Source organism: Anser brachyrhynchus (genome assembly GCF_964034855.1).
Source record: "Anser brachyrhynchus genome assembly, chromosome: 1".
In the NCBI taxonomy this organism is placed as follows: domain Eukaryota; kingdom Metazoa; phylum Chordata; class Aves; order Anseriformes; family Anatidae; genus Anser; species Anser brachyrhynchus.
The window spans coordinates 117840764-117867332 of record NC_137694.1 but is presented as its reverse complement, the minus strand read 5'-3'; the positions used below and the strand labels follow the sequence as shown (position 1 = coordinate 117867332).

At 40.4% G+C, this 26569-nt stretch overlaps 1 protein-coding gene and 1 long non-coding RNA gene across 7 annotated transcripts; one reads left to right on the top strand and one right to left on the bottom strand.

The window, feature by feature from the left end:
• Positions 1 to 1282: 1282 nt before the first annotated feature.
• On the top strand, positions 1283 to 24762 carry LOC308188500 (histone H4 transcription factor-like; the record flags this gene model as incomplete). 6 transcript variants are annotated; one of them, XM_080577633.1, is made up of 10 exons in its annotated part: positions 1283 to 2571; positions 3639 to 3792; positions 4903 to 5126; positions 8994 to 9105; positions 12903 to 13055; positions 13493 to 13570; positions 16315 to 16435; positions 17489 to 17627; positions 18425 to 18540; positions 19168 to 24762. In XM_080577633.1, the coding sequence occupies 9 exons, from the start codon at positions 3642 to 3644 to the stop codon at positions 19565 to 19567; spliced, it is 1494 nt and encodes a 497-aa protein (XP_080433759.1). In that variant the 3' UTR covers positions 19568 to 24762. The 6 variants fall into 6 exon arrangements, with proteins under 6 accessions (XP_080433759.1, XP_080433758.1, XP_080433756.1 ...); XM_080577632.1 differs by having other exon boundaries at positions 1283 to 2620; XM_080577630.1 differs by lacking the exon at positions 1283 to 2571 and adding an exon at positions 2631 to 2795.
• Positions 24763 to 24901: 139 nt separating this feature from the next.
• Positions 24902 to 26384, bottom strand: LOC308188501. The gene is made up of 2 exons (XR_013945533.1): positions 25935 to 26384; positions 24902 to 25474 (listed from the first exon to the last, which is right to left on the bottom strand). It is a non-coding gene; the product is annotated as an uncharacterized lncRNA (long non-coding RNA).
• Between the last annotated feature and the right edge of the window lie 185 nt (positions 26385 to 26569).

The following is a 26569-nucleotide window of genomic DNA, read 5'->3' as shown; positions in this document are numbered from 1 at the left end:
ACCGTTGCTAATCGGACCTTCCTAACAGCCAAGCTGAAAGGGGCAGAAGGGGTGTCCTTTGAGAGGGGCAGGGAAGCCGAGACTCCTCCAAGCGACCTCAGCCTTGCTCCTGGAGTTGGGATTTCATCAGCATTTGTAGTGTGGTGCTGTCGTCTTCCTGTCTTATCCATGAGTTGTTTTGATCAGTTAGTGTCTAGCTAGGTGCTGAACCTTTTGAAAAGCTGGTTAGTTGCACTGGCTGTAGAGCAGCTGATGTCTAAAGCAATTAAAAATACCGAGTTGGGGGATTTTTTTCCATCTAAAGTGAAGTTTTTCAGTTCTAATGTCTTTTGGCTGTCAGTCGAGTGCTTCCCTTTGTATTTTTCCGTTTATATGTAGGTTTTGATCCAATAAAGTTTTTAAGGTGTTTGGTAGGAAAACTTAAATAGCTACAAAAAAAAGAAGTGTAGTAATGGCAGAATGAGGAGTTAAAATTATCAGACCTAATGATGCTGATTTTCTGCAGATTTTCGCCCTTCTACCTGTAAGGTTCTTGGAAGAAGGAGGCAGCACGTGCTCTGTCCAGTTTGCCAGAACTGCTCGTGTATGGATTGATGAGCTGGGTGTTGTTAATGAGGCCAGATATCAGCTGAGCTCTGCCAGCCCTTCCCTCAAGCCATGTTCTCATTTTAGCATCTCTTCCCAACGCAGCTGGCTGTTTTTCACGGAGCTTGAAGGAGCCTGGTTGTCTCTGGGGCCCGAACCTGTGAATTTCAAGAAAAAGATTCAAAGCTGGGGAAAAAGAGGAAACAAAATACATCGGGCATACAACATTTTTTTTAATAATAACAATAATAATAATAAAACCAACCAAACAACAACAACAAAAAAACAGAGAACACATACTTAACTTGCTGTACAGAACTGTATGGTAAGATGTGGTGGATGCAGTCCTGTTAACTAAATATTAGCGATTAATATGTTAAGATGCTTTTTTTCTAGCAGAACCTATACTGTTACTTGTAGAGGGGAAAGTGGTAGCGTGTACTTAGTTTACCATACATTAACTTCAAAGGCAAAGCACACTCAGTGCGTTATATGCAGCAACATGCAGGTCGCAAAGTGTGAGATGCACGAATGATAAGAGTGTATAGCATGTCTACATTTCATCACTTCTGGAAAGAGCTTGTGGGCAGCATTTTCTCAAGCCTGAACATCCTTTCTCACGCACAGAAGAGACCTGCTCCGTCCTGTACGTGCTATCTGCATGCAAGTCTGACGTAGGAGCATCACTGAGGGGATGATATTAGAATAAAGAGGGGTGCTTTACAACCAAATTGCAAAACAACAACAACAAAAAATCAAATGAGCACATTAAAGGGAAGGGTGGGGAAGTTCCTACCCCCGCTCTCTGTTGTGCCAAGGAGAGGGGGATAGAAAAGAATGGTTCTCAAATCTGCTATATGGGCTGTGCTGTGGGTAGGTTAAAAAAAAATACAGTAACTGCATATGGGAGCTCTTCTTCCCTTCTCTCCACACCCATACCTATGTTAAGACCATGGTCTGAGCTTTCAAAGGAATAAATACCTTTGCCTGCCATACAAATGGCACCTGTACCCAAGGGCCCATGTGACAACAGAGAATTCAGGATGTGTTTTCAGAGTAAACATGGGTACGTATGGCAGGTGTTTGGACAAAGAGGGGTTCTTTGGGGAGCTGTCTTAAAAGGTAAAGAATAGTTGCTTTATCGTCCTTCTGTGAAGTCAGTCCTGAATCAAACAGAAGATTTTTGCTGAAGAAACAGTGGAATCTGTGACAAAACACCATTTATAAAGACGGAAAAGAGAAGAGCTCAGATTGCATAATCAAAGAGGAAAAAAAAATGAGAAACTTTGTCCTGGAGGCAAATGCACCTACTTCTCATTCACTCTCCTCCCTTTTCCATTACTTTTCCCATGAAATACATGCAAATCCCAACATGCACCAAGTTCTCCTCCAGGCACGATATACTTGTGTGGTTGTGCAAGTCAGAAGCGGGTTGAATAGAGAGAGATACGGGGTGTTGCTGGCTGAGCAGCCTTGCAGAAGAGCGCTGCATTTACCGGTGCTAGAACATAATTCAGTCACCCCCGAGAGCATTTCTAGTGAAGGGATCGCTGTTCTAATCATACAGCGTGCACATTTCCTTCTTAATTAACTTTGTCTTCTTGCAGTATTGACGGTGCTTCTGAGACTACACACTGGAGAAAAAAATACATAAAAGGCTAGAAATTCTGCGCGTGAGCGTTTTATCAGAACGAAGAGTGGTTTAAGGAGTAATTCAAGCAGAGCGGGAGCCTGCTGTTATTGAGGAACGCGCCCCCAAGAAACCACACACCCGGGCAGCGCAGGACACCCGGCTGCTGCTGTTCCTCACCCACTCGTGGGCTGGGACCGAGGGTCGCCGCCCCGAGGGGCGACCCCAAAACCGCCCCCGGCCCCGAGGGACCCTGAGGGGATCGTGAGGGGCCGTGAGAGGCAACGAGGGCGCCATGAGGGGACGAAGTCGCCCCCCACCACCTCCACCCAGACGTGGAGGCGGCTCCTGCGCAGGCGCGTCCCGGCCCGCCTCAGGCCGGCGGCGGTTGCGGCCGTTGGGCGGGTGTGTGGAGAGCCCCGGCCGCCCGTGGCGGGGGGCTGAGGGGGCGGCGGGAGCCCCCTGCCGGGGCCGTACCTCGGGTCTCCCGGGCAGGGTGCTGCGGGCACCGGCCCTGGCCCGTCAGAGGAATCGTTGCTCTGAGTAGTTTGTGGCAGTGATGCTAATTGCCGCGCTCGGAGTAACTTTTTTAAAGTAGTCGATGGTGAATTCTTTAATGCGTAGCACAAAGGGCGCTCTCCTTGCTTTGCAGCTTGGGCTCAGCGGGATGGGGAATGGGTGAAATAAACCAGTCAGTTGTAGCGGTTTAGATCACCCTCTTACAATGAGGGAAAAGTACGGGTCCCAGTGGAAGATGTTCAACTATCTCTGCAGCTTTTTAGCAATTAACTAGGGGGACACCCTTCCAAATCAGTATATTTAGTGGCCAGAAGTGCAAAAATATTGCAGGTTACATTAACAGTGTCTACCTAACACCACAGAGTTGACACATGACTCCTGCATGTTTTTCCACCAATTTTTTTAACCAGTATTATGTCAGTGCCTGACTCTACAGCAATCGACTCAGTAGCCGCACCAGTGGAGGCACAGGCAGGCTTTTATACTGATGCTTTAGGCTATTGGATGCCATCCATCTTCCAGATCTGTATGTGCTGATAAGGGATGATACGAACTTCCTCCCAGCTGCTTGTTGCCATCCTCCTCCCAGAGTTTGAGTTTTTGTGTGGAAGATGTTTTACAGTGCTTCTGTGGAGTTAAATTACGGTAGCAGATGTTTGGGACGGTGATCGTAGGGCTCCAGCTGTATGGCTGTAATGAAAATGTCACAACTGGGGGCTTCTGGCAAGGTGTAAATGTTGGCAAAATATGGCCACAGATTCTTAAAATAAAGTATCCAGTAATTAAAGGAAAAAAATATATATATCATTCAGGAGCCTGTAATCCTAACTGCTGTTTTTACAAGGGAAATTTATAAAAATATGATGCAGTAACTAAAACTTCTCTGTACTTCTAAAAATTGTAGGTGATGGCCCCTGGAAGCAAATTTAAGAACTCCGAAATGATATTGCCATGTGAATGGGAAGAATGCTTCTTTGTAGGAAAATGCATGGAGGAGTTTTGTGATCACATTGCAGAACACTTGAAAGAGTATCTACATCACCCCCTGGAAACAACAGGTGACTTGTGTCTCATGTCACACAAATCATGTTGCAGTATTGAAGATTATTTCCTAGGTTAGGAAGTAATACTGACTTCAGTTTACAGGCCCCACAGACCTTCATGACTTCCCAAGGATCCAGCTGCTCGAAGCCCTTAGACAAAGATTTACGCTTGCTTTTTCCTTTCGATCTGATGGTCTTGGATTTTTGTTTCTGTGGATAGGTGTTACTAAAATGGAAAGAGACTGGAGAGGTGATCTGGGAACTTTTGCTGAGGGTTTTTCTAAGGTTAGGTCCTGAGCAGGTGCAATTGTCTAAAACAGATTTTAGCGAATTGCTTTTGAATGGCAGAGTGCTTCCCTTTCAGGTAACTGGCCTGGTGCTTATGAATTCCAGGTTTGAAGTAGCAGTCTTATGAATCTTAATAGAAGAACAGAAACTTTTATTGTTCGTATGGTGTTTGCCTTGTTTGGTTACAGACACCAGTGCTGTTTTATGACTGGTGTTGTGTTTTACATCTTTTTAATGGTACTAAGTGTACTTAAAAGGAAAACAAAAAATCTGATTCTGCAGAAAATTATAGGCAGTCCCTGTGGATGTAATAGCAATAATATACTAGACTTGTTAATATAACTATTTTGGCTCTCGTGTATCCTGCTCTTTATTCTTAACACTGTAATCAAGTGTAATTACAGGTGTAGACATTTTAATTAAAGGTGAATGAGTTTTAATTAAAGGTGAAAAAAGTAGAATTGAACCAACATTAACAATGTCTGTGTGACCTAAACCAAAGAGTATCATAGTATATACCTAAGAAAAATACAAATTTTTACAAAAGTTTCCCATTGAATCTGTGAAGCGCCTTCCTATAAAAATTATGTTTGAAGGTACAAAGCACTCTAGTGGTGCTATAATTTTAAGACAGCGGAAAATCTGTTTGCCACTGAGATTTGCAAGTTTTCCCTACCACGTTATCAGCAGATAGCAATTACCAGTTTCCCTGATAAGGTTACTTACAGATTGTAGGGTTATTGCAAATGTAAGTGCTGTTGGTGTTCTCACTGTTGCAGCAACACTTGCAGGCTTTACACAGCGTTTTGTAAAATGTTACTTCTTTCTTGTGTTTAGAGCAGTACCGGTGTTGGTGGAGAAATTGTGAGTTTGGGGCAAAAGATCCCAGAGAGCTGATAACACACGTCAATTTTCACAGTTACCACACCAAACTGAAATTCGTGGGCTCCCGGTTATGGGCATTACACCACGACTTGCCGGCGTGTTTGCTGACCAGCCGTAGCTGGCATCAGTTACCACAGACCTCAGAGGAGTTTGTCTGCAATTGGGAGAATTGCAATGTAAGTGATATATGCTGAGATACTACTGATTTTTTTCCTTTCCTAACTTTACGTTTGGATTTGACTCACTTGCTCAAACTTACCTCTGTACAATGCTTCCCATTATCATAAATTAGATCTGGGGACTATTATGGTAGCCTTCATGAAAATGTAAACAAGATATTTGCGTACCATCTATGACTTCAAATTTTCTTTTTATGGTGACTAAAATGATCTTTTCGGCAAAGATGAAACTTTCCTCATATTTTAAGAGCATACATGCAAATCTGTAATATACGCAGTTGAATGTTAAATTCATGAATTTGGTAGTTTCTAGAGAGGTCCAGAGAGCTTATCATTTATCAGAAGAAAAGTCTCAGAACATCTGATGTTTCCTTGATCAGTTGGAAATGTTGTTTAGTTTTTGTTTTTCGTTTGTATTTTTTTTTAATTTTTGACTGGGACAGAAATCAAATGCTTACAATAGGCTTTTCTTACAAGTCTCACATTCAGTTGTGGCCAGGATTGGTTTCAACTAAAAATGGGTTGTATCTTGACCACTTTGTGGTGTCCTGTATTAAAGAAAATGATTATCTATTCACTTCCAACTGTGCTATTTCTGTATCACATGAACCAAGGTGATTAGCAGCTGCTATATATATATATTTTTTTTTTTTTTGAGAATGTTAACATAAATAGTGCTGTCCATGTACATTTATTTCTGTTTCTTAGAGGTGTTTGCTCCTGATCAGAAGTGGCTTCAAACTGATATGATATTATAGGGAAGCACTTTCCCTGTCACTGTTGGACTCAGAAGCTCAGCTGTTATTTGTGGCCAGTGAGCGTTACCTTTGCATCTGTAGATGTGATGCCTTGCAGAAGAGCTTTTCATACCGCCCCCTTCTGCGTAACTGTTGGACAAGTTTGGTTTTAGACATCTACATCATCTACACTACTTCTGTCTCTGAGATGAGATAAATTGCTGCTGTATATCTATCCAATCTACATTGCTTTTTGTCACGTTGTATGAGTTTTTGATTTCATTTGACTTAAATGATATAATTGAAACCAAAGTGATACTGGAGAACAAGATACACCTGAAATGAGTTGTGCCGTGGGAAAAAAAAACTGTAAAACTAGACAGTTTTGTAAACCTTATATGGGTAAATCTGATGTAGGCTTAGTAACATCAAACTACAAATCAAAAACAAAAACTCTAATGTTTTTGAGAGGCCTTTCATCCTTTTACCTTATGTCTCCCAGGGCCCTCCAATGACGCATGGGTTATCATCCTTAAATCCTTATCTATAACTTTTTCATATCAAAGTTGTGATAAAATTAAATTTATGACATAAATTATGCTTTTTGATGTTACAAACAAGAGCTAATGAGGGTGAAAATATGTCCATGCAAGAGAATGTCAGACTGGTGATGCTTTATATACATGCTGAATCCCTCACGTACACCACACTGTTGAATTAGAGTAAGTGTAATGTTGGAGTGAAAATGTTTTTGTTTCCTGGTGGTAGTTATAGCCCATGTTTTGTTTTGCTAACCTTCTCCTTAATAAGTATAAGGTTATTTCTAGTTTCCTCTTAACATTTCAATTTACAGATTGTTTATGGCATAGCATATATAAAGGGTGAGTGTCTGGTCAGGCGTATGTTATTGTTGGACAGAATGCCCAGAACTATCCATTTGGCTCTTTTGGCTTTGAATTTAGAATACCTACACCCAAAAAACTCTTTGATATCTCTCTTTGATTTTTTTTTCTTTATATAAGAAATGACATAAAATCATCAAGCAAAGTTTATAGGGAGAGGTAATTCTGTTGTTGACTCAATCTGTGAGAAATTCTCTCTCTGTAGGTAAGCATTTATTCACTATTGGATTAAGCATGGAAATACCCCCAGTCTCTTCTTTTTAAAGCTATATGCCTAAGCATGTAATACAGAGCATTATTTATAGCAACTTTGGGATGGTTTGCATAGTTTGATTACAAACTATTGTTACAAACAAATCTTATTTCCCTTTTGCCTCATAGCTTGTAGGAATCTTATTCTTACAGTAGTTACTTTAAGGTATCAATGCTTTTTGATACGTGCCAATCAGCCTTTACTTGCACAGTGGAACAACTGGTCTATTTATTTTTAAAAATGAAGTTAAGAAAAACTTCCAAGCCCTCAGAAGTTTGATTTTGCTGCATCTGCCAGTAAACACAGTCTTTGAAAAGCACACTTAAAAAAGAAAAGTCTTCACGTTCATCGATTTCATGTTCTGTATTTCATTTCTGTAAGCGGGCGCTTGTGGCAGGTGGACTCCTTTAGTCCATAGCATTTTGCTAAATCTTTTTATACATGTTTTTTCAAGTTCAAGCTATGTTGTGAATTTTATTAATTAAAAGAATGTTTCCCAACTTAGTAGGCAGGCTAGACTAGACCCAGGAGGTGGGGTAGGGCGCACTGCGAAGGAGAGCTGTGAGGGCAGGGAAAGCTGCTTACATTTCCCACCCTCCTGCAAATATGTTCCCACAGTTATAAATATAATTCTCTTTGAAAATCGGCTATACAGCTTCCCCCGACTCTTGCGGTGCCTCCTACCGTGTCAGATTCTGTTTCCCCAAAGGTAAAGCTCCTAACTCTGGCAACAGCCCCCAAAGCTTCTCTCCTCCTCTATGTACATATAAAGAAATGCTCAGGAAAGTTCCGGGGAAAGACTTAGGGATGGTGCCAATAAATAAAAGTGGGTTTAACCTCTCTATGGTCACTCTGATGAGGAAGTGAAGAGGCTTTCCATCGTTGTCGAGCTTAATCCCTTTAGTTGATTCACCTTAATATGCCTGCATGTTTTCATATACACAGGACCTTGGATTTCTCAGATCATGTTTCAAGTCCTTCAGAGGAAATAAGGGCTTGTCTTCCCCGAGGAGCTATTGTGAAATACGTTGGAGTACGAATTAAAAATGCAGCAGTTCGCCTGCATTAACTCCTCATGTGAATGCTCTGTTCTGCGCAAATAATGCCTTTTAACACTTTAGCTTAATCCACTCTCCTAAGATTAGGATCATTAAAAACATAATACTAAGTGAATAATTTTTTTTTCATTTACATATTTTTCTTAAAAAGATAAATCTCTTTCAATCTGAATCAACTGTACATTATCTGCGGTGGCAATACCAGTGTAAGGAGGTGTTGTTTTTTTCCCCATTTTCCTCTCCCTAGCATTTAAAGCCAGATCAATTCAGATCAGTCAGATTCTGTTTAATGCCTTGTCCCGATTCAATGTGTAGCCTTACAAAATTGGGCTAGTGCAGCGGGGAGGTTAAGGGGTTACGTTGTTGGGAAATGAGAGGAATACTTTAAATTGCCACTGGGGACAGTCTGCAGCTGGATGACACCCTGTGTGACTTTAAGAAGGTGAAGCATGCAGTGTACTTTCACTGCAGGTGTGGATTTTTGTGGACTGAGGAAGAGGCTAATTAAAGTTTAGTTGCCCCTTGTCGCACACACCGACTGGTGGAGCGCTCTGTCTATAACACCTAATTCAGTCTAATCATCGTGCAGCTTTCCTATTTCCTTCATAGCCTTCTCGTGAGCAGGTAGAAGTGAAGAATGGGTAGCATTCCCTCAATTAAGCTAGACAGGCTTCAACTACATGATGGTAGGTCCAAATTCAGGGCCTGGGTTTTGTGGTGGATACTGCCGAATGTTCTACATTTTTGTAATGATGTAATTTTCTTTCTGTTGGGGTGAGTTAATTAAATGTTACTGCAGTATTTACTGATGTCTGTTTGGTTTCTAAAAGCACTTAATTCTATGGTCCTGTCAATTGATTTCCTGCCAAAACTGTCTTAACTTCTCCATGCCTTTTTTTATTGTTTGTTTTTAGGTTACTTTCAATAATCCAGAGTGGTTCTATCAACATGTTGCTCATCATGCTTATGCTGCTGAGGAAGAAACTGTTACAGATCAGAAGAAAGCTGTTTATTGTCACTGGAAAGGTAGTTCATATAAAAAATTTAAATTGCAAAAAATAGTTTCTCTGCAACATTTCTTATAAAATTAACTGAGTAGTACATATTGCATAGGACATTATAAGACCTTCAGATATTTTTTTTTTTATCTAAAATAGTTGCAGAACACTTTTATTTTATAGCACCCATGATTTAAGTAGAATAGTTCATGTCATCTGTGGGACCAAATGCATTCAAATCCCTATTAGCATAAGCTGAGAAATGTCAGTACTGACCAGGGTTGGGTTTCTTCATAATTCAGTCTGTGAATGTCAGTTTGTATACCATTCAAACAGACTTTTCAATTATATTCTACCACTCAGGACCAGGAATGTTTCCCTCACGATAACCTTTGATGGTGAGCTTACTCTCTGCTTACTCTCACCTGTCTCTTCAAATCAAGGGAAGCACACCTATTGCCATTCTAGTTTTTTTCAACTAACTCTGTGGTGAGAAAGAGCATTTCTAATGCATTGTCTGTGTTGCTAGCTACCTCTCGTGTTAAAATTATCACCATGGCTTCAAAGCAGATGTTCTGCCTTTGGCTCTGTTGTAGAAGCCACATTCCATTGACACTCTTTCATAGCAGATGCCTTTATTGTTTGAGTAAGGGCTAAAGTATGGACTGCCATCTGATGTACATGCCATTCGGCTTCAGACCTACAAAGTGTATGAGCAGAGCTTCTCTAGAAGAGAAGACTTTCTGCTGAAGAATAATTTGTTAGACTCTGGTCCTGGAGCAGATTCATTCTGTTTGCCTTAAACCTGACAATTTAACGTGTGTCAACAAAGTCCTGGTTTGATTGGAATCCTCTTTATATCTAACCCTCCACATATAAGTATTTTCAATTTATTAAAGTTACTTTTTAGAGTAGGTATTCACTGTGGTGATGGCCAAATCCAGTCCGTGGATGCAAGGCAACGTCATCCCTTTCCACCCTGAGATCAGACAACAGATGCACATTTTTTTGGCTGGGGAACTCACTTCAGTTACCTGATAGCGTAAAATCTGTAGTCCTTAGAGGAAAATAAAATCACATATCTGTGTGATCATAGCTTTCGAAAATATAGCCTATTAGGACAACTGAAAGGACTCTTCTGACTTTATAGCATAAATAACAGAATGGGTAAAGGGAAGCGTGAAAGAAAAGGAGTATGACATCTTCAAATATGTTGAAGAAATGCCCTGCTGCTAGGAACAGTGAAATCTGTTCTCTATGTTTGTGCTACAAAGGATGAGAAGTAATGAGCTTCAGTTGTAACAAGAGAGGTGCAAGTAGGAAGTTAGGAAAGTCATTTTAAAGGAGTATATTAAAGTACTGTAGCAGTTGCCTCTTGAACTCATGGAAGTTCTCTGTCACTGGGGAACTGAGAAGACCTCTTTTGAGACAAAGATTGTGCCTCAAAAAATAAATGCATATATCCTGGGTGTAGTGGGGTCTATATTAGTCTGTGGTCTGGACATTCAGGGTGGTGATGAACATTTGAAATCAACATGGAGAATCATAATGTCCAGGAAGTGAAAGACAATTTTTCATTCCAACCCCCAAATTAAGAAACATGCACGGGCATGTGAGGTCTCATCTCCATGAGGAAGCAGTTGGCGTGGAACTGGGACAACAGATAGCACCAGTCTTTTCCCAGTCTTTACCCTCAGTATACTGGTTGGTGGTCTGAGTTCATTTGAATTTGTGGAGGTACGGCAAGAATGGGCTGATCTGCAAGGAAAGGCAAACTGTGAGTTAAGGGTGACGGTAAGGCAGGCAGGGACCTCACCGGCAGGGTGCAGTCTCACAGAACCTGAACAAGAGCAGAGCAGGTCTGGTGGTGCCAGCCAGGGTCAGCCACAGCCACTGGACAAGTCCACAGGAACGAGACAGGCCCGGGGCCAAGCCAGGAAGCTCATTCAGCAAGTCAGAGGCAGGGGCAGTGAGGTGCAAGGCCCCTCACAGCATCCCTACAGTGCAGGTAAGTGCAGGTCCCAAGCCAGAACGCTCAGGGTGCATGAGTGGAGGCTTTTTGCTGCTCTCAACCTCAACTTAGCTCAAGTGTCATCAAGGGTTATGCAGCGTCACCGTATTAGAGCGGACCTCAAACACAAGCAACTGAACTTGTAGATGTGTGAGGTGGAAGAGGCCGCAGGGGAGGATGGCAGGGAGTGATGGCCACAGGCTGGTCAGGCAGCCAGAAGCTGTTGACCTTGACAGAGTTCACAAATTAAAGATGTAAAAGGGCGATTTAGTCAGATGTCCCATATATCACATTTTGAACCTGGAGTCGAATGGAGACAGACATCTTCGGGTTGCACTGGAAGAATAATCACTCCTCCAGCTCCTGACGTTGACATGGGACCTTGCCTTTTTTCTGTGGCCCCTCCTGACCAGAAGCATCCTGTACTCAGTGAAGATGAAGGAGACACTGATGATCCTATTTCCTCATTGTAGGCAAGGTGAGGTTTTAGGTTTCCTTTGTCTTTTAATGAAGAATCTAGGGCTTTGCCCTTTGCTAAGTATGTTAATCTGAAGCTCAGAGGTCCTTTCCAGGAAGTTGTCTCTATTCTGCTGCCTGGTGTGGATGTGGATTGTTATCAAGACTATGGCATTTCTTTCTATTAGAGAAAAAGTCCCCATGAGTAGTAAAAATGGAACTTGGAACTCATGATGCACCTACTTGATTAAATGAACTAGGTGAATCATTTCTGTTAAATTAATGTTACGTATTAATTTCGGAGACCTAAAGGTATCCAACCTGTCATTGAGTTTGATTCACTTGATGACCATTTTCATGCATCATCCACAAAGAATCTTTTACCTTTTCCTACCTCTTGTTCTTGAATTTGAATTTAGTCTTCTTGACTCTTAAGAGTCTCTGATTGGGTCCAGGCTGTTTACTTCACCTTTCTAAAAATGCAGTTTTCTGCATAGCTGTTATCTTTGGTAGGTAGATGAGAGTCTTGTGGCAGCTTCTTCTTATGTTATATGGGGAGGGTATTCCTTCACAACTATCCGAAGTTTTCTACTGAGAGCTCTTCTTAAGCTTCATTTACGCCAACACATTAACCTACTAGACCCTTATGTGTCACATGTCAATAACCAGAACTTTCTAGTTGTGTTGTTCTTGCTCTATGTCTACAGTACCAGTCTGTTCCTGAGCTCAAGAGGTCTGACACAGCTATTTATATGCAAAGATTGTTTGGTGGATAGCTGATTGCGTGTGGTTAACCAATACGTGAATGTGTATGTAAAGATAGAAAAACGTGAAAATTAAAACAAAAAAAGAGGTCAGTAAGCGGAGTTCTTTCACGTGTATTCACTACCCCGTCATATTCTCCTGTTTCTCAAGAGAACAAGAGAAGTTTGCTGGGGTTCTGTGATAGCAACAGAGATAGTAATTAATTTTATCTCTGTTCTACTTTACGAACATACAGGTGGAGTCAAAAACTTTTATGCCTGATGATGGAAGGTATAGGAACATGCCCTCTGCAAATTCAAAACTAGAATTTTCTTAAGGAAGGACATGTGGACAACATGTCTCGAAGAATTCTGATTACTGACAAATAATATGACTTTGTCACAGATATTTGCAGGGTTGAATGTCACATGAGGTTTGCAACAGTCTGGTTGGCTGTTGTTGTTGTTTCTCCCAGAAGAGGTTTTACTTTGGGTTTTTAAAAATACATTGGTAAGACATATGTAATAGACTTTGCTGTTTCTATTCAAGAAAGACCGTAGCACTCATGTGCAGCTGTTTTCTGTTTGTTTGTTTGTTTTGTCTATTTGTGTTAGACTGCTTAGGAGTATTTAAAGGCAAGCACAAGCTATGGGATCATTTAAGAACCCACACGCAAGAAAGAGTTGTAGCATGTCCTACTTGTGGAGGAATGTTCTCCAATAACACTAAGTTTTTTGATCACGTAAGGAGGCAAGTTTCAGAAGATAGTAAGTCAATATGCTTTTATTTTGTGTATATTTTAAAGAGATTTTCATTTAAGGTGTTTTATAACAAATGTGCACACGTAGTCTCATAAATAATTCTGTTCTTCTTACAAGTCAATCTCATGAAAGTATGAGTATGTTGGCGATGGAAAGTAAAAGCATTCTAGGTTATTGATGGAAAAATTGACTCAAATTTCAAACTGTTAGTGTTTTGAACATTGTTATCTGACTGAGGATGAAATTAAGTTACTGATAAACAATCCTTTTCATTAAGCCTAAACTAAGTTTTCTTCTGAAGAGTATTGGTAATGAAAAAGAATACTGAAACTGTCTCAATGTTGTATTAGCTTATTTACAAAACTGGCAGCTATAGGTTATTAATTAATGTATCTTTCATAAGTGATTTGTATCGCCACTAAATAATTTCTATTTAAATTCAGGACAAATATTTGTTTGCCAGAACTGTCACAAACATTTTGCCAATGAAAGACTGCTACGAGATCACATGAGGGGACATGGTAAGTCAGAGCTTTTTAAAATTAAAACATGCTTTTCTCAAGGTCACCTTATACAGAACAGTTTTTGATAAACTACAGAGTTACTAAGGTATTGTTGTATCAGCTAAGAAAATTAATAGACAAAACTAGGGCAACTGGGTTACAAATTCTGGAAAGCAAGAATTTCACTGAAGCAAGGGAACTCCCTTCTTCTTGCCTTCTGATGAAAAAGTTTAAGGGGCTTTTCAGTGTGGGCTTTTCTATTTTGCAGTAGCTTCCTGTGCAGATGCTTATTCTTCACTTGCATCCCTGTTTACTTGCTTTCATGACTGGGCGAATGGTTAAAGCCAAAGTAGTGTTTGAGCTTGAGCTGCATCCCTGCTCACTTCACAGTACATAATCAGCTTCACTCAAATGGCATAGTCCTTCACTGACCTAACCACAATCTCCCTCAGGTCCCCAAATTATTCCCACAAGTTGTACTACAACAGCTATGACTTGCTGGGAAAGAATCCTACAGCATCCAAGCAGAAGGAAACATGTGATATTGCTCTTGGACATACAGGAAATACAGAAGCCGAGAAGCGGGTGGGTCTTTGCTTTGGGAACAGGAATATTTGAACCATGTAGCCAGACCTGGGTACCAGTTATTTAGGTTGTATAAACATACAAGTAGCTATGTGCGGACTTGCTCAGTCACAGTAGATTCTACATTCTAGTTGCATTTGTAAAGAAAACATGAAACATCAAGGAGTTGGACTCAGTGATCCTTATGGGTCCCTTCCTACTTGGGATATTCTATGATTCTATGATTTTTCACTGTCTGCAACTCAACACATTGATGCTTAACACTATGCATCTGATTTGGTGCTTACTGTGAGCTACCAAGATTAACCATGTTCATATTTAAATATGTTTATACTTGGCGTGCATCTACCTAAAATATCTTAATTTTAATATTTTATGTCAGAAAGTAGAGAAAGATTTTTGTTTACTAGACTAGTTTTATTCCTTTGTGTCAAGGTGATTTTGGACAGAAAATGGAAATAGATACAGATTTATTTATTTTTATTAGCTAATGAAGCAGTCTAAATATGCTGAGGTTGCTTTTTTTGTTTAATTAAAGCATAATACACATTAAAATAGATTTGATATCTAAAATAAGACGTGATGAACAGGGCTGTTTGTTTCTGGTCCCTCTGGCTGCATCTAAACCTTTATGAACTGTACAAGGGGCCTGGCTGGCCTTGTCCCCTGATAATTCATCCTGTACCCTGCTTGCACAGCCAGGGAAAATCACAGGGTGGCTGGACCTAGGAACAAGGATGATGTGATCCTGTGTCATGTCCCAGTAAACCACTGTGAACCAGCTGCAACGTGAACTTGGCTGAAGAAGCTGTGAAGCAATCCTGGGTCCAATTGTTTAGGCACAACATAAATCCCTTCAGACGTTAGAGCCAGTTACTTTCTCGGTTCATGATTCAGCTTTCTTTAAAAATTCTGGCAGCATACATGTCTGCTAGTGCAGACTGCCAGTGCAGACATGACATTTTAAGATTCTTACTCCAGCATATTTCATAATAGCTTTCTGGTATAGATAAATAGTGAAAATTATGCCCGTCTATAAGAAATTAGCCAGAGATAAGTTGTGATGTGAATGCAAAGTCTGTGGGTATTTTGAAATTGCTCCCCACATGGATACATTTACGTGCCAGAAGACGAAGTAAACTGTTGGATACTACCATTTCAAGAGACTTCACTGGTGCAGTTCTCTAGATTGTTACTCCAGACTAATTTTGCACATGAAGCTATTTATTTTAGGGAGAAAAAAAAAAATTATCCTACTTCAAGACAAGCTATGAGGAAAGGTGTCTATGCAAGGATTCCAGAGCAGTTAGAACACATTATATTTACTTCCTTTTTTTTTTTTTTTGAGAAAACATGAACACTCCAACTGCATGATTTTCCCTGGCCACCTGCAGAGCACTGGTCTGATTATAAAATAAGGCATTATTTCAGAGTCCTAAATATGACAGGTTTTATTGAAATCCCGTACTTCTTTGTTAAGACTCTCCCTACCGCATTCATCAGGTTGCTGATTCACACGCAGCAAAGCAAGCATTTGTTCAGCTAAGATGCTGCAGTCCTGCCTGCCAGCGTGCCAGAGGTTCTCCCCTGTTCCAGAGTCAGCAGAGCAAACCTGTGCCTCAGCCACTGCAGTTCAAAGTCTGGCAGCTTAGCAAGCACCTACCATTATTATGCCTTAAGCAAATATATCCGAATGTGAAACGGGGAGGCGGAGGGCAGACACATATTCCTTCTACCACCTTTTTAAAGAGTGGTAATACCTTAAACATTAAAGGTAGATTTGCCAGTGCTTGTCTGTCAGAAGGCCTCCAGACAACGTGCACCTTTTAGGAATCCTCCCAGAGTGCTAAAGGCAAGAAGATAATCATCCTTTTGTTAGAGCCTGGAGAGTGAAACATGATCCTCTACATCTTCTTCCCTTACCTTTTTTGAAAGTAACTCGAAACATTGTAATAGTATATATACATATAAAAGATTACTGTTATTTGACTCCTCTTTCTATTCTACCTGTGTTCCATTTTTATCTCTTTTTTTTCTCTGTATATTTTGTTCCTGAATTATTATAATCTGTTAATTTTAATATGAGTTTGTAATACATTTTCTTTTCATGTGTCATAGTGGACTGAACGTCCTGCTGAAGTCGTGATGCAGAACTGAAAGTATCTTTCTTTCTACAGTTAACCGTATTACATGCCCGCTTTGTGATGTAGTATGCACAAGTGTCTCCTCACTGAAAGCACACACCAGATACCGACACTGTGATGAACGCCCTTTCCATTGTCACCTCTGTGTCAGCAGGTCAGAAGATTTAAGGCTTGTAGCTCTGTGAGCAGAGCTGTAGAACTGAGTTAGTTTTTACATAGGAGTTAACAGAGAGAAGAAAACTTTTCAACCACTAAAACAGCCAACTGGTCAAGGAAGAAATGTAATAGATTTATCTGCTGTTCATCTGCCTTCATCTGTTAAAACGTTGTTCATGAACTTCTGGTAAAGTAGGATTGAAGTTTTAAAGGGGACTTTTCTTGGCAAGACTGTATGGACTATAAAATGGTCCATGATGATGGCAAGTGGAGATGTGTGGCAGTAGTGCCTTAAACTGTGGGTTTTGCTGTTCTGAATGATTGCTGGCCAGTTCCTGGGAGAGTCATAATCTTCTGAGTGATTTTTCTGCTACAGGTTCACTATACCTTTTGCTGTCTTGGTCTCTGATTTTTCTGCAGCAGTTTCTTTTCTGCTTTCATCATATGATGCCAAACAGCAATTAAATAATAATATTTAAAAAAAAAAGACATAAAAATATACCATTGTGATGTGATAGACCAAGTTGTGGATGTGTGATATGATAGACCAAGCACTGGACTGGCAAATTATGTGTAACTTTTGCCAGGGAAGATGAGAGGTCTAGCCTTTTTATGCGGAAAGTAGGATAAAGTAAACAAGTATTTAAGTACTCTTGTGTTCACAATGTGGGTGGACACAAGGAAACAATCTGAATTTCTAGACCAGAAATAATGAAATGACTGATCCGTAATGGACAAGAATTTTCTCAGTGTGAACAGAAAGAGGCTGATGCCTTGCAACATAGTTGTGGAAAAATCACCTAGATTTGGGCATGCCGTGGATGTGTGGGAAGAAAGAAGGAATGGAAAATGAAATACAGAGCACATCAAAGAGATTATCCCCTTTTCACAGGTGGAAAAACTGAGGTAGAGAAGAGAAATGATTTACACATATTCCGCTTTCACTTGTCATTGTCAGAGCCAAAAATTACTACCTCCCAGTCCTAAACATTAACCACAAGACTACTCCTCTGTACTATTATATCTGTTATTTGTTTTACCTTGTTTTCAGTTTTAAGAACGCGTATGATCTGCATAAACATGTTGAAACACACAATGATTCAGATGCCTACAGCTGTGATGTTGAAGGATGTGGTTTTACTTCACGGACTTTACAAACTTTGAAACAGCATTACAAGAGAGCACATGTGGTGAGTATATTAAATAGCAGAATAGAATATATTGCTATAAGTGATCCTAGGTTTCAAATCTACATGTGTTTAGTTTCATATGAATGAAAGAAATATTTCATTTTTCCATCAAATCAAGTATCTATTTGCACATATTTCTAGGACTCTTGTATTATGCAAATACCTGATTCATCCTTACCTATAGATTTTGATTGCTTACTTTAAGTACATGCAGTTGCATACTCACAGTCTTGAATTTCAGCCAACTCCCCACTTATGTGTTTTTTTTTCTTTAAAATAACATGCCAATCCTAATCTGAAATGCAAAATATTTCAGGGATTAAAATCCAATGTCACCTTTCTCCTCATGTTGATACTCCACCCTTAGAGCTAATATGTAACCTGGAAATAAAGAAACTATAAAACACGTAACGCTTACATCACTTCTGATCATGTGAGTCTTTCATCACAACATTAAAATACAGTTTTGGCTGCAATAGTTCATGCATACTTCTTGCCTGTTTCTTCAACTTTTTGAGTTACAACCACTGCTATATTGTAAAATGTAAAGGTTTTAGTGGAAGCTATATTGTCACGCTACTACTGAAGATATGTGCAGTAAAGACAACTTACATGTTCAATGAGGTTCCTTAAGCAGACAAGTTTGCCTAAATCCCACACATTTAAAACCTTTTAGGGAGTTATGTTCGAAAAGGTTTTTAGCTAGATAGTGTAGTTTCCCCCTTTTCAACAAAGGATTAATTGTCCTCATGCAGATTTGCAAGTCTTAAATTACTCTAACACTGTTTCTTTCCAAGAGTAACGGTATTCTGAAATACAAATGCCACATCTGTCAGAAATGTTTCTGCTGGAGTTATACATTGACCCTACATCTTCGAAAAGCACATAAACTCAGCAGTCATTCTCGTTTCAGGTATGTTATCAGTTGATTCTTGTTCAGATTATAAAGTATTTTTTTTTTGTAGGTTTTGTATAAGAGATCCAGATATTTAATTAAATGCTGTCTTATGTTTGGTCCAGCTTTAAATACTCAGTGAAATATTGTGAAACAATTTATAACTTAGATTTTGCTATCATGATGGAAAACCTAGTGTAAAGATGGTCAAAGTATTTTGTTTTTATAGCCTTTACCACTGGGAAATTCTTGTAACCTAGATTGTTGAAATAATTTTTTTTTTGACCATGTAAGTTGTATCCGCCAAGGAAGTAAGCTGTGCATAAATATATCAACAGCTTCTGAAGTACAAACAAGTCTCACTCTCCATTTTGGAACAAGAAAATTCAGCAAATGAAATATAATCGTGAATAGGTATTTCTTATTTTATATTAAGTGATATGTATTTGATGAAAAATACTTATTGGAACCCTATTGCATTTGTCTCTTCATACAGAGTGGGTTTTTTTTGAGTACAACATAATAAATAGCAATCTGATTCATTTTCTAATTGCAGACATTTTCAATTTTGGCAATCATATTAGATGTTATTTTCTGCTGTAAATACTGTGTTTGTAACTTGCATTTTCAACTCTATTCCCTTAGGTATAAAGAAGATGATGAGGGCCACATGAGTTTGAATTTAGCAGTATATAATGCTGTCACAGGCTTAGGTCAGACTCTTAATAACAAGATGATAATAAATAACTTGTCAGTAAGTCAAAATAGTTTTGGAAGAGAAGGAGGGGACTCTTGCGAAAGGGACGCTTCAACAACAGAAGTACTTTTCACACAACTTCAGCCGTGGTTACAAGCTACTGGAGAAAATGTTCTGGTAGAAGCAGAGTTTTCTATACCGGAGCCTGTGTATTCGGAACTTCAGACCGCAGTACAGACATTTGAAAGCTGTTCTACTTCCTCGAGAGCTGATGAAGCCACACCAGTGAATGTGAAGGAAAAACTAATAGAAATTGACCTGGGCTTGGGAATTCAGATGGCTTTCTAGAAAAACAGTGTTTTTGTGGATTTAGCTGTGAAAAGTATACTCTTCAGAAGAGGTGTATTTTTTTTTTAAGCAAAACATTTTAAGAAGTCTGCACTTTTATCCTTGTCAAAATCTTGTGTATAATACTGTCTGTCTTTTCTCTGCTTTCATGTTAAATTATTCTAATGTGCTTAGAGTATATATATGCAAGATACACACAATATTATGCACATATAATATGTTCATTAATAACCCTTTGGAGAAGAAAGTTTTAAGTTTCACGTATTCATATAGCATATATATATGTGTGTATATTTCTTTATTTATAAAACAAATATAGCCCTTGGGGGAAAGCAGTGACACAATACATGAGGCAAAGTTTGAAATGGTAGGGAATACATCCCATTATTTATTACTCCACTATGCTATTTATTAGAAATCAGATAACAGCTTGTGAGAGATATATATATATATATAAAAGTTACGGGTTTTTTTCTGCTGGTTTCTTAGCTTTATTTACTGACTTTAAAATTCTTTCAAGAGTTATTATAGAGATATTTTTATAATGGACTTTTAAGCTACAATGCACTGTTAAATGAATGCATTAAACTGAAAACAATGGTTATGCATAAATAGAACAATTAAAGATATTCATAGAGCTGAACTTAGAATTTATGTAGAGTTTGCTGTAATTGAAATTTTATAGTTATTTGTTGGGTGCTGCAGGTACAATGACGAGAAAGCAAAATAACGATATTGACAGCATAGCTAAAAATGCCTACCTCTGTTTCCGTAAATATTTCCATATAGCCATGGTTATCCTGACCCGTTAGGAAAAGTGCTTGCTTAAAGACATTACTAATTTGATTCTTGTATAAAGGGCAGAGACAAAAAGAAGGGCAGCTATCTTTCATCACAGTAAAAATGGAATCCGATGTTGAAAACATTTTTTAAAACAAGATATGAATGACCTCTGTACAGATGAGAAGGTGATGTTCAGTCAGCTATGAGACTGATTTACAATGTATTAGCAACATCCCTGGAGGACCCAGAGGTAATCTCTGGGAATGCCTTCCTGTGCTGTCTGCAAAGCAGGAACTTTCAAGGCAGTGGTGGCTGTCCACAAGGTGGACAGTACAATCACTGTCCCTTACCAATGCTCATTTCCTTACCTAGGCAAACTGACACTAAGGCCCCAGGACAAACAATCCAACCTGCATGTGGGTGAGGCCCCAGCCAACAAGAACGGAGTATCAGACAGACTGGGAACAGTTTGGACAAAGATAGGCTGTCTGGAGTTGGAATGAGAATGAGCTTGCCATGCAACTTCAAGGCAACCAAGGATACTGGGGCACTTGTATTTGGAAGGACTTACGCTGTGCATCTTCTGTAGAAAACTGTCTCTGCAGTTTTCTAGAGAGTAAAGAAAAAGAAATATAAAGCCCGTCATAAGCACAGATCAAAAATGTCAGCAGTGGAAATCTCCCGTAGCCATCCACCTCATTACTGCCTTGAAAGTTTCTGCTTTGTTGGCAGCTGAGATCTTTGTGCTCGGATTTTAGTGTTATTAAATATGCCTGGCTGTAAATTGTGGCAATTCAGCTGATGTTTCAAGAGCAGTTGATCCATCTGTGCAGAGGGGGCAGGCCAGACAGATGTGGGTGGTAGCCTGATTTTAATCTGCCTTTGTGCATGAATCAGAGACCCAACATTTTTAATACTTTACAATACAGGTAAAACTGACTCACGTTTCTCTGGGCAATGAATAGGCACCACTATAGCCTCTGGGACTTCCCCTGCTAAATATCAAAGGCCTGCAACAGACAACAGAGGTGTTAATGCTTCCCAAAGAAAGAGTCCTTTATAATGGAAAGTGTTAGTCAACCAAAATACAGTGGAGCCTTTTCCAGATCTTTTATAATAGTTCACCAGAAGCCTCTAATCCATTATCCAACAATTTTCTCCTTTGGGCTGATGCCCATGCCTGCCTGATTCGGAGTTTGCTGTCTTCAGTGCCAGCTGCGTTGCAGGTACCAGGGTGAATTAACACAAGGCCCGTTCAGGACCAGGGCTTCACACGACAGATTAAAACATGGTGTTATAGATTTGGTTTTGAGCCTGAAAGGCAAGAACATGGCCTACGAGTTCTACATTGTTGCAGCTTTGTGCGAGACTATCAAATGCATTTTTGAAGACAAAACTGTGGGGGCAGATGCAATGGGATGATCATTTGTTAATGGAAACCTATTTTGAAAGCTGTATTTTAAAATAATTTTCCATAGTTATGCTGCTTAATGACACGCTAGAGCCTTATGCTATTGTGGCTTGGGTACCTGCTCCACTTAATTATCATTCACAGTGTTTGCATTCACACAAGGACCTTACAAAGCTAAAAAGTTAAATCAATTTTCTTGTCAGTCATCTAGTTTAGAATTTGCATTCACACTCTAGTTTGGATACAGAACTTTTGTTACCACTGTTGTATTTACTAGACAATAGTAGTTTGTGACAATGGATTTCAAAGTTACTTTTTCAGAGTTTTTTTCAAATTGATGGTGAGATTTTGGTGTTATATTACCACTCCAAGATGCTGGTTTGCATGTAGAAAGCAAAATAAAATATCCATCTGAATTGAAGAACTTTGAAAAGAGGTGGTTTTTTTTCTGAGTTCAATATCAAATTATAAAATTTTTGTGCCAGTTGTGCTTACTATAGTGAATGTACGTAAATCCACTTGGTTTTGAAAAGTGGTTTTCAGTTTCTGCTTCATTTCCACCGTGACTCTGAAGTTCCCTCTCCCCTGCCAGTGCTGCTGCGTCTGGACGGGTCCTGAGTGGTGTTTCACAGCAGTGCCCATAGAGGGTGCCTGCAGACTGGGAGCCCTGAATCACGCCGCAAGTTGGTGGCACCCCGTTGCGTGTGACGCTGGGCATGAGTTCAGCAAATATCTTCGTCAAACCCATGCGTTATTCAACGCTTCCCGGTAGACAGAAGGCCTGCGAAGAAGCATGGAATCGTGCGCTGGCATTTGTGGGACCCAGCTCGAAAAACAACCTGTTGCCGTGCAAATCAGGTATGAGGTGGACGTGAGTCATGAGGGACTTGTTCTCCTGGAGCCAGATCATCAGATAAAGACAACTGGCGAAGGTCCGCCGGAGTCTGTGGCACAAGCGTAATGCATAACTGCGGGTCTGGCACGGGACCGCTGTGGATTTCAGTGGGACCGGGCCGGCCCTCGCCTCTGTGGAGGGAGAAGGAGACAGCTTGCCAGACTGGCAAAGAAACCCTTTGATGATGACCTAGGAGATGGTGCCCTGCAGCGCAGCTAACAGCAGGAAAAAATGTACCTAAAAATGACGGTGTCTGCCAAGAAGCAGAGCAAGACCGAGCTTGAGGAAATCATGCAGAACGCCTTTTTTGTTCTCAGAGGTCTGAGAACGAAAATTTAAAACTAGGCATTCTTCTCCCTAATACCACAGAAACAACTCTATTATTCATTGCTTACGCTAATGCGATTAATCTGATCAATCTTTCTTTTTTTAATTGTATTTTTTCACTTGGTACAAGCTCTCTACCATCACAAACAGACTTGATAATGAGATATATTTGTAATTGAGGTTGCTTAATCCTTCTCACTTAAATTCCTGAATGCAGGGCTTTTTCTTAGCCTTAAAAAGGAAAAATGTTAACAAAAATAGTTCAATAGTTTCTAAGGAAGCAGTTATGAAAAAATAGAGTATTTTTCCTTGAAAAAAAAAATAATCTCCAAACTGGATCACTAAGTAGTTCTATTATTTTGCACATGCTTTAAAGTGTAGCATTTGGAAGAGGAGTATTTGCTCTAATCTGGTTTTTGGCATGTAATTCCATAAAGCAAGACATGTTAAAAGCACTTTGCAAAGCTTACCTAAAGCCCTGAAACTGTAATTTTATTAGAGCACATCAAATACAGAGCATACTCTGTTACTGCCTCCACAGTGAGGAGCTTACGTGATCTTAAGAAAATTATGGATCTACTTCAGTTTTCTGCATTTAAAGAAGTGTCCTCAGGTTTACCAGGAAGCCACAAAATTATCAGCCTGTGTTCTCGTTGGTTCGCATATTGCCAGCATGAGCACTAAGAACTCGCTGGTGAAGGCCCAAGGATGGTCCCCAGCGTGCCTTTTAATTCATGGCTTACTTTTGTATGCTCAAGGTGTAAAGGATCTGATTCTTGGGGTGCTGAGCAGGCAGCGTCCATTCATTTAAGCTCTGAACTAGGGAAGATTCATACATGTGCCTGTCTCTGGGCACTGTGAACCAGAATGTGCATTTGACTTCAGTATGATTACCTATATTGTAGGTGATTTTTTTTTTTTTTAATTTTCTTCAGTGGGTATTTTAGTGTAAGAATCCCCACCCTCTTTCTTCTGCTCATTTCCACCTCCACACCACAATTCTGTTTTTTTGTGAGGGCGCACTTTACGTGAGATCAGCAAGAAATTCCTTAAACTGAGTTTGCCACTGCATCTGCTACCATGTGCAACTGTGCCCCTTTCATCACCTTCTTTGGAGGTAGTTCCCTTCCAGCCTGCTTGCCTCCCTCTCTGTTGACATTAGTGAGCTTGTGGTAAGTCAGGCCAGCTTTCTCACCTGTCTGAAAACTAAGAAAGGGAGTGGTGTGGTTTGTTTTTTTTTTTTCTTCCCCTCATGTGAGATCACTGAGCTGATTCAGTTACTGTTCAACCATGTGAATGCTAGTACAACTGTGTGAGCACTAGTGCCAAGACAAAAGAGGGGACGGCAAACCTCCTTCAGTAATAATGTCGTTTTAAGTCAGCTTAAGCCAACTGCAGTATTGCACCGTTTGTGCATAAAAACCTAAGCCACAGCTTAAATGTTTGAGGAGTGGATGAATAAATGGATGTTTATTTTATCTTTTGGAAAGCTTGCAAATCAGTGCTCTTCTGTATCAGCTCTAAAGCTGGTGTTACATAGTTAAAATCTGCTGCCTCTTCACAGAACATCTTAGCTGTAACAAGGGCCAAGATGCCCACCAACCTTTTGAAGCTTTGGGCTGGTTTATTTCACATGCATCAAGCAAACCTTTAGAAGGATATCCTTGTAAAAAAAGAAAAAGCTAAAGCACTGTATGAAATCCTGTTCTCTGACTGGACCAAGAAATACCGCAAGTAGAGAAACAAGAGTAAGAAGGGGAGTTTTCTTTGTGATGCCCTGTACATGCACATGAGAGGAGAAGATAAACAAGGTTGGTTACCTTGCCACAGAAAGATACAGTAGGCTGGTTTCACATGATTTGTTTTCAATAAATCTAGTATTGGCTGCTCTTTGCCATCCTGATTATCTGCTAGCGTGTTTTATTTATTTTTAACTGGGGAGCTGACTGCTCTGGGATTCCTTTGCCACCATCTTTCTGTGCATCTTTAAGAGGAGCTCTTCTGGTGCCCTTTTCCAGCTTTCCTACACTTCACCAACTAAAACCTCTGAGGCTGAGTAGCCGTTCTCTAGGCACCTTAAGTGTGGCTTTTATTTAGGCCTAGCCTTTTTGAAAGCACTTGAGTAATCTAAATTCTCTTAGACCAGCTCTTTTCATGTTCTGTCATGAGCTCTCCTTTGCTGCTGGTGTGTGCTGAATTAGCTCTCCAATCACAGTACAGGTAGAAGGTACACAACCCATTTCTTGCTTAAACTCAGCTGCAACCTGAGTTTTGCATAGTTCATTTTGTTTTACAGTTTTTGCCATCTGTCTAATGAAAGAGGTGTTTGAATGGTAATGTATCATTAGTGGAATAAAACACTTGGTGTACTGTTGGGCAGTCAGTCATGCACACCTCCAGAAGACACAGTGTCCAAGGCCCTGGTTCTGCAAATTTCTTCAGTTTAAGCAGAGCTTCTTGAGAGCACAGAAGTCCCTCCACATGGATCCTGCTGAACCCAAATCAAAACAAGGAACAAGTCAGGAGGATAGCCAAGAGGAGGAGGTCAGACAGAGGTGTACTGTTGGGTCACACAGGTGGCCTAAGGGTTTGTCTCTACTCACAGTTATTTCTTATTCCTAATGTATTTATGTATATATGTTCTCATTCAGAGTAAGCAATTGTTTCATTTAATCCAGAGTAAATTAAGCAGGAAGTAGTCCATGTGGAATAAAGCCCTGAGAACAGACTTGATGTCCCGTGCCTTGGGAGTAATTAAATGTTTCTATAGATTCTTTTAAAATGGAGCTTTGCAAAGACAACAAAGTGACTTACTTATATTACCCTGGCTTTAAAACACATTGTCCTCTGTCTGTTGCCTAACTCGCCAGAGTAAATTGTACACTAACTGCCTAGAACAACAAACTCGAGTCTGATATTCATTATAACAAACAAACACGAGCTTTATTAACCTTTAGCCATGTGATAGGCGTGAAGGTCATGATGCAGATAGGAGTAGCCTCCTCAGGATTACGTTATGTACCAAAGGTTGCAGGCTCCCTCCTTTTCAGCTGCAGTGTCTCAGCAACTGATTACGCCTCATCCATCGGTCCTGCGGTACCTGCAATTAGACCCAAAAAACGATTCAGGGATTGATGTCTGCAGCTGGGCTAATCAAAATCCCTCGTGCCAAGGCAACTGCAAGGCATAGACACACGAGTGCGTGGCAGCACAGTTTCCCAGAGCCTAAGAAATGCTTCTAACATGCCCGGGCGGCCTCCATCCTCTGCAGGATGGGTCTGGGAGATACAGATGAAGGGTTGATGAGGGGTTGATGAAGGGTTTCCCTTGTGCCAGAGGGACGCAGGCCCTGTTAGAAGAAAAGCAGAGCGAGCAGTCACCCCTTTTATTTAATAACTTAATTGCCACAGCTCGCCCACTGCGCTGCTGCCCGAGGAGCCGAGGACACCCTTCGGGGCTGCCCTCACAGCGGAGCCCCGCTCCCGGGGGCAGGAGCCGGGCAGGCAGCAGGGGGCGGCCGCCCCCCGGGGCCCGAGCTTCTCCTCCCCGTCGCGCACGGAGGCGGCGGGGCCAGCGCCATGGCGGC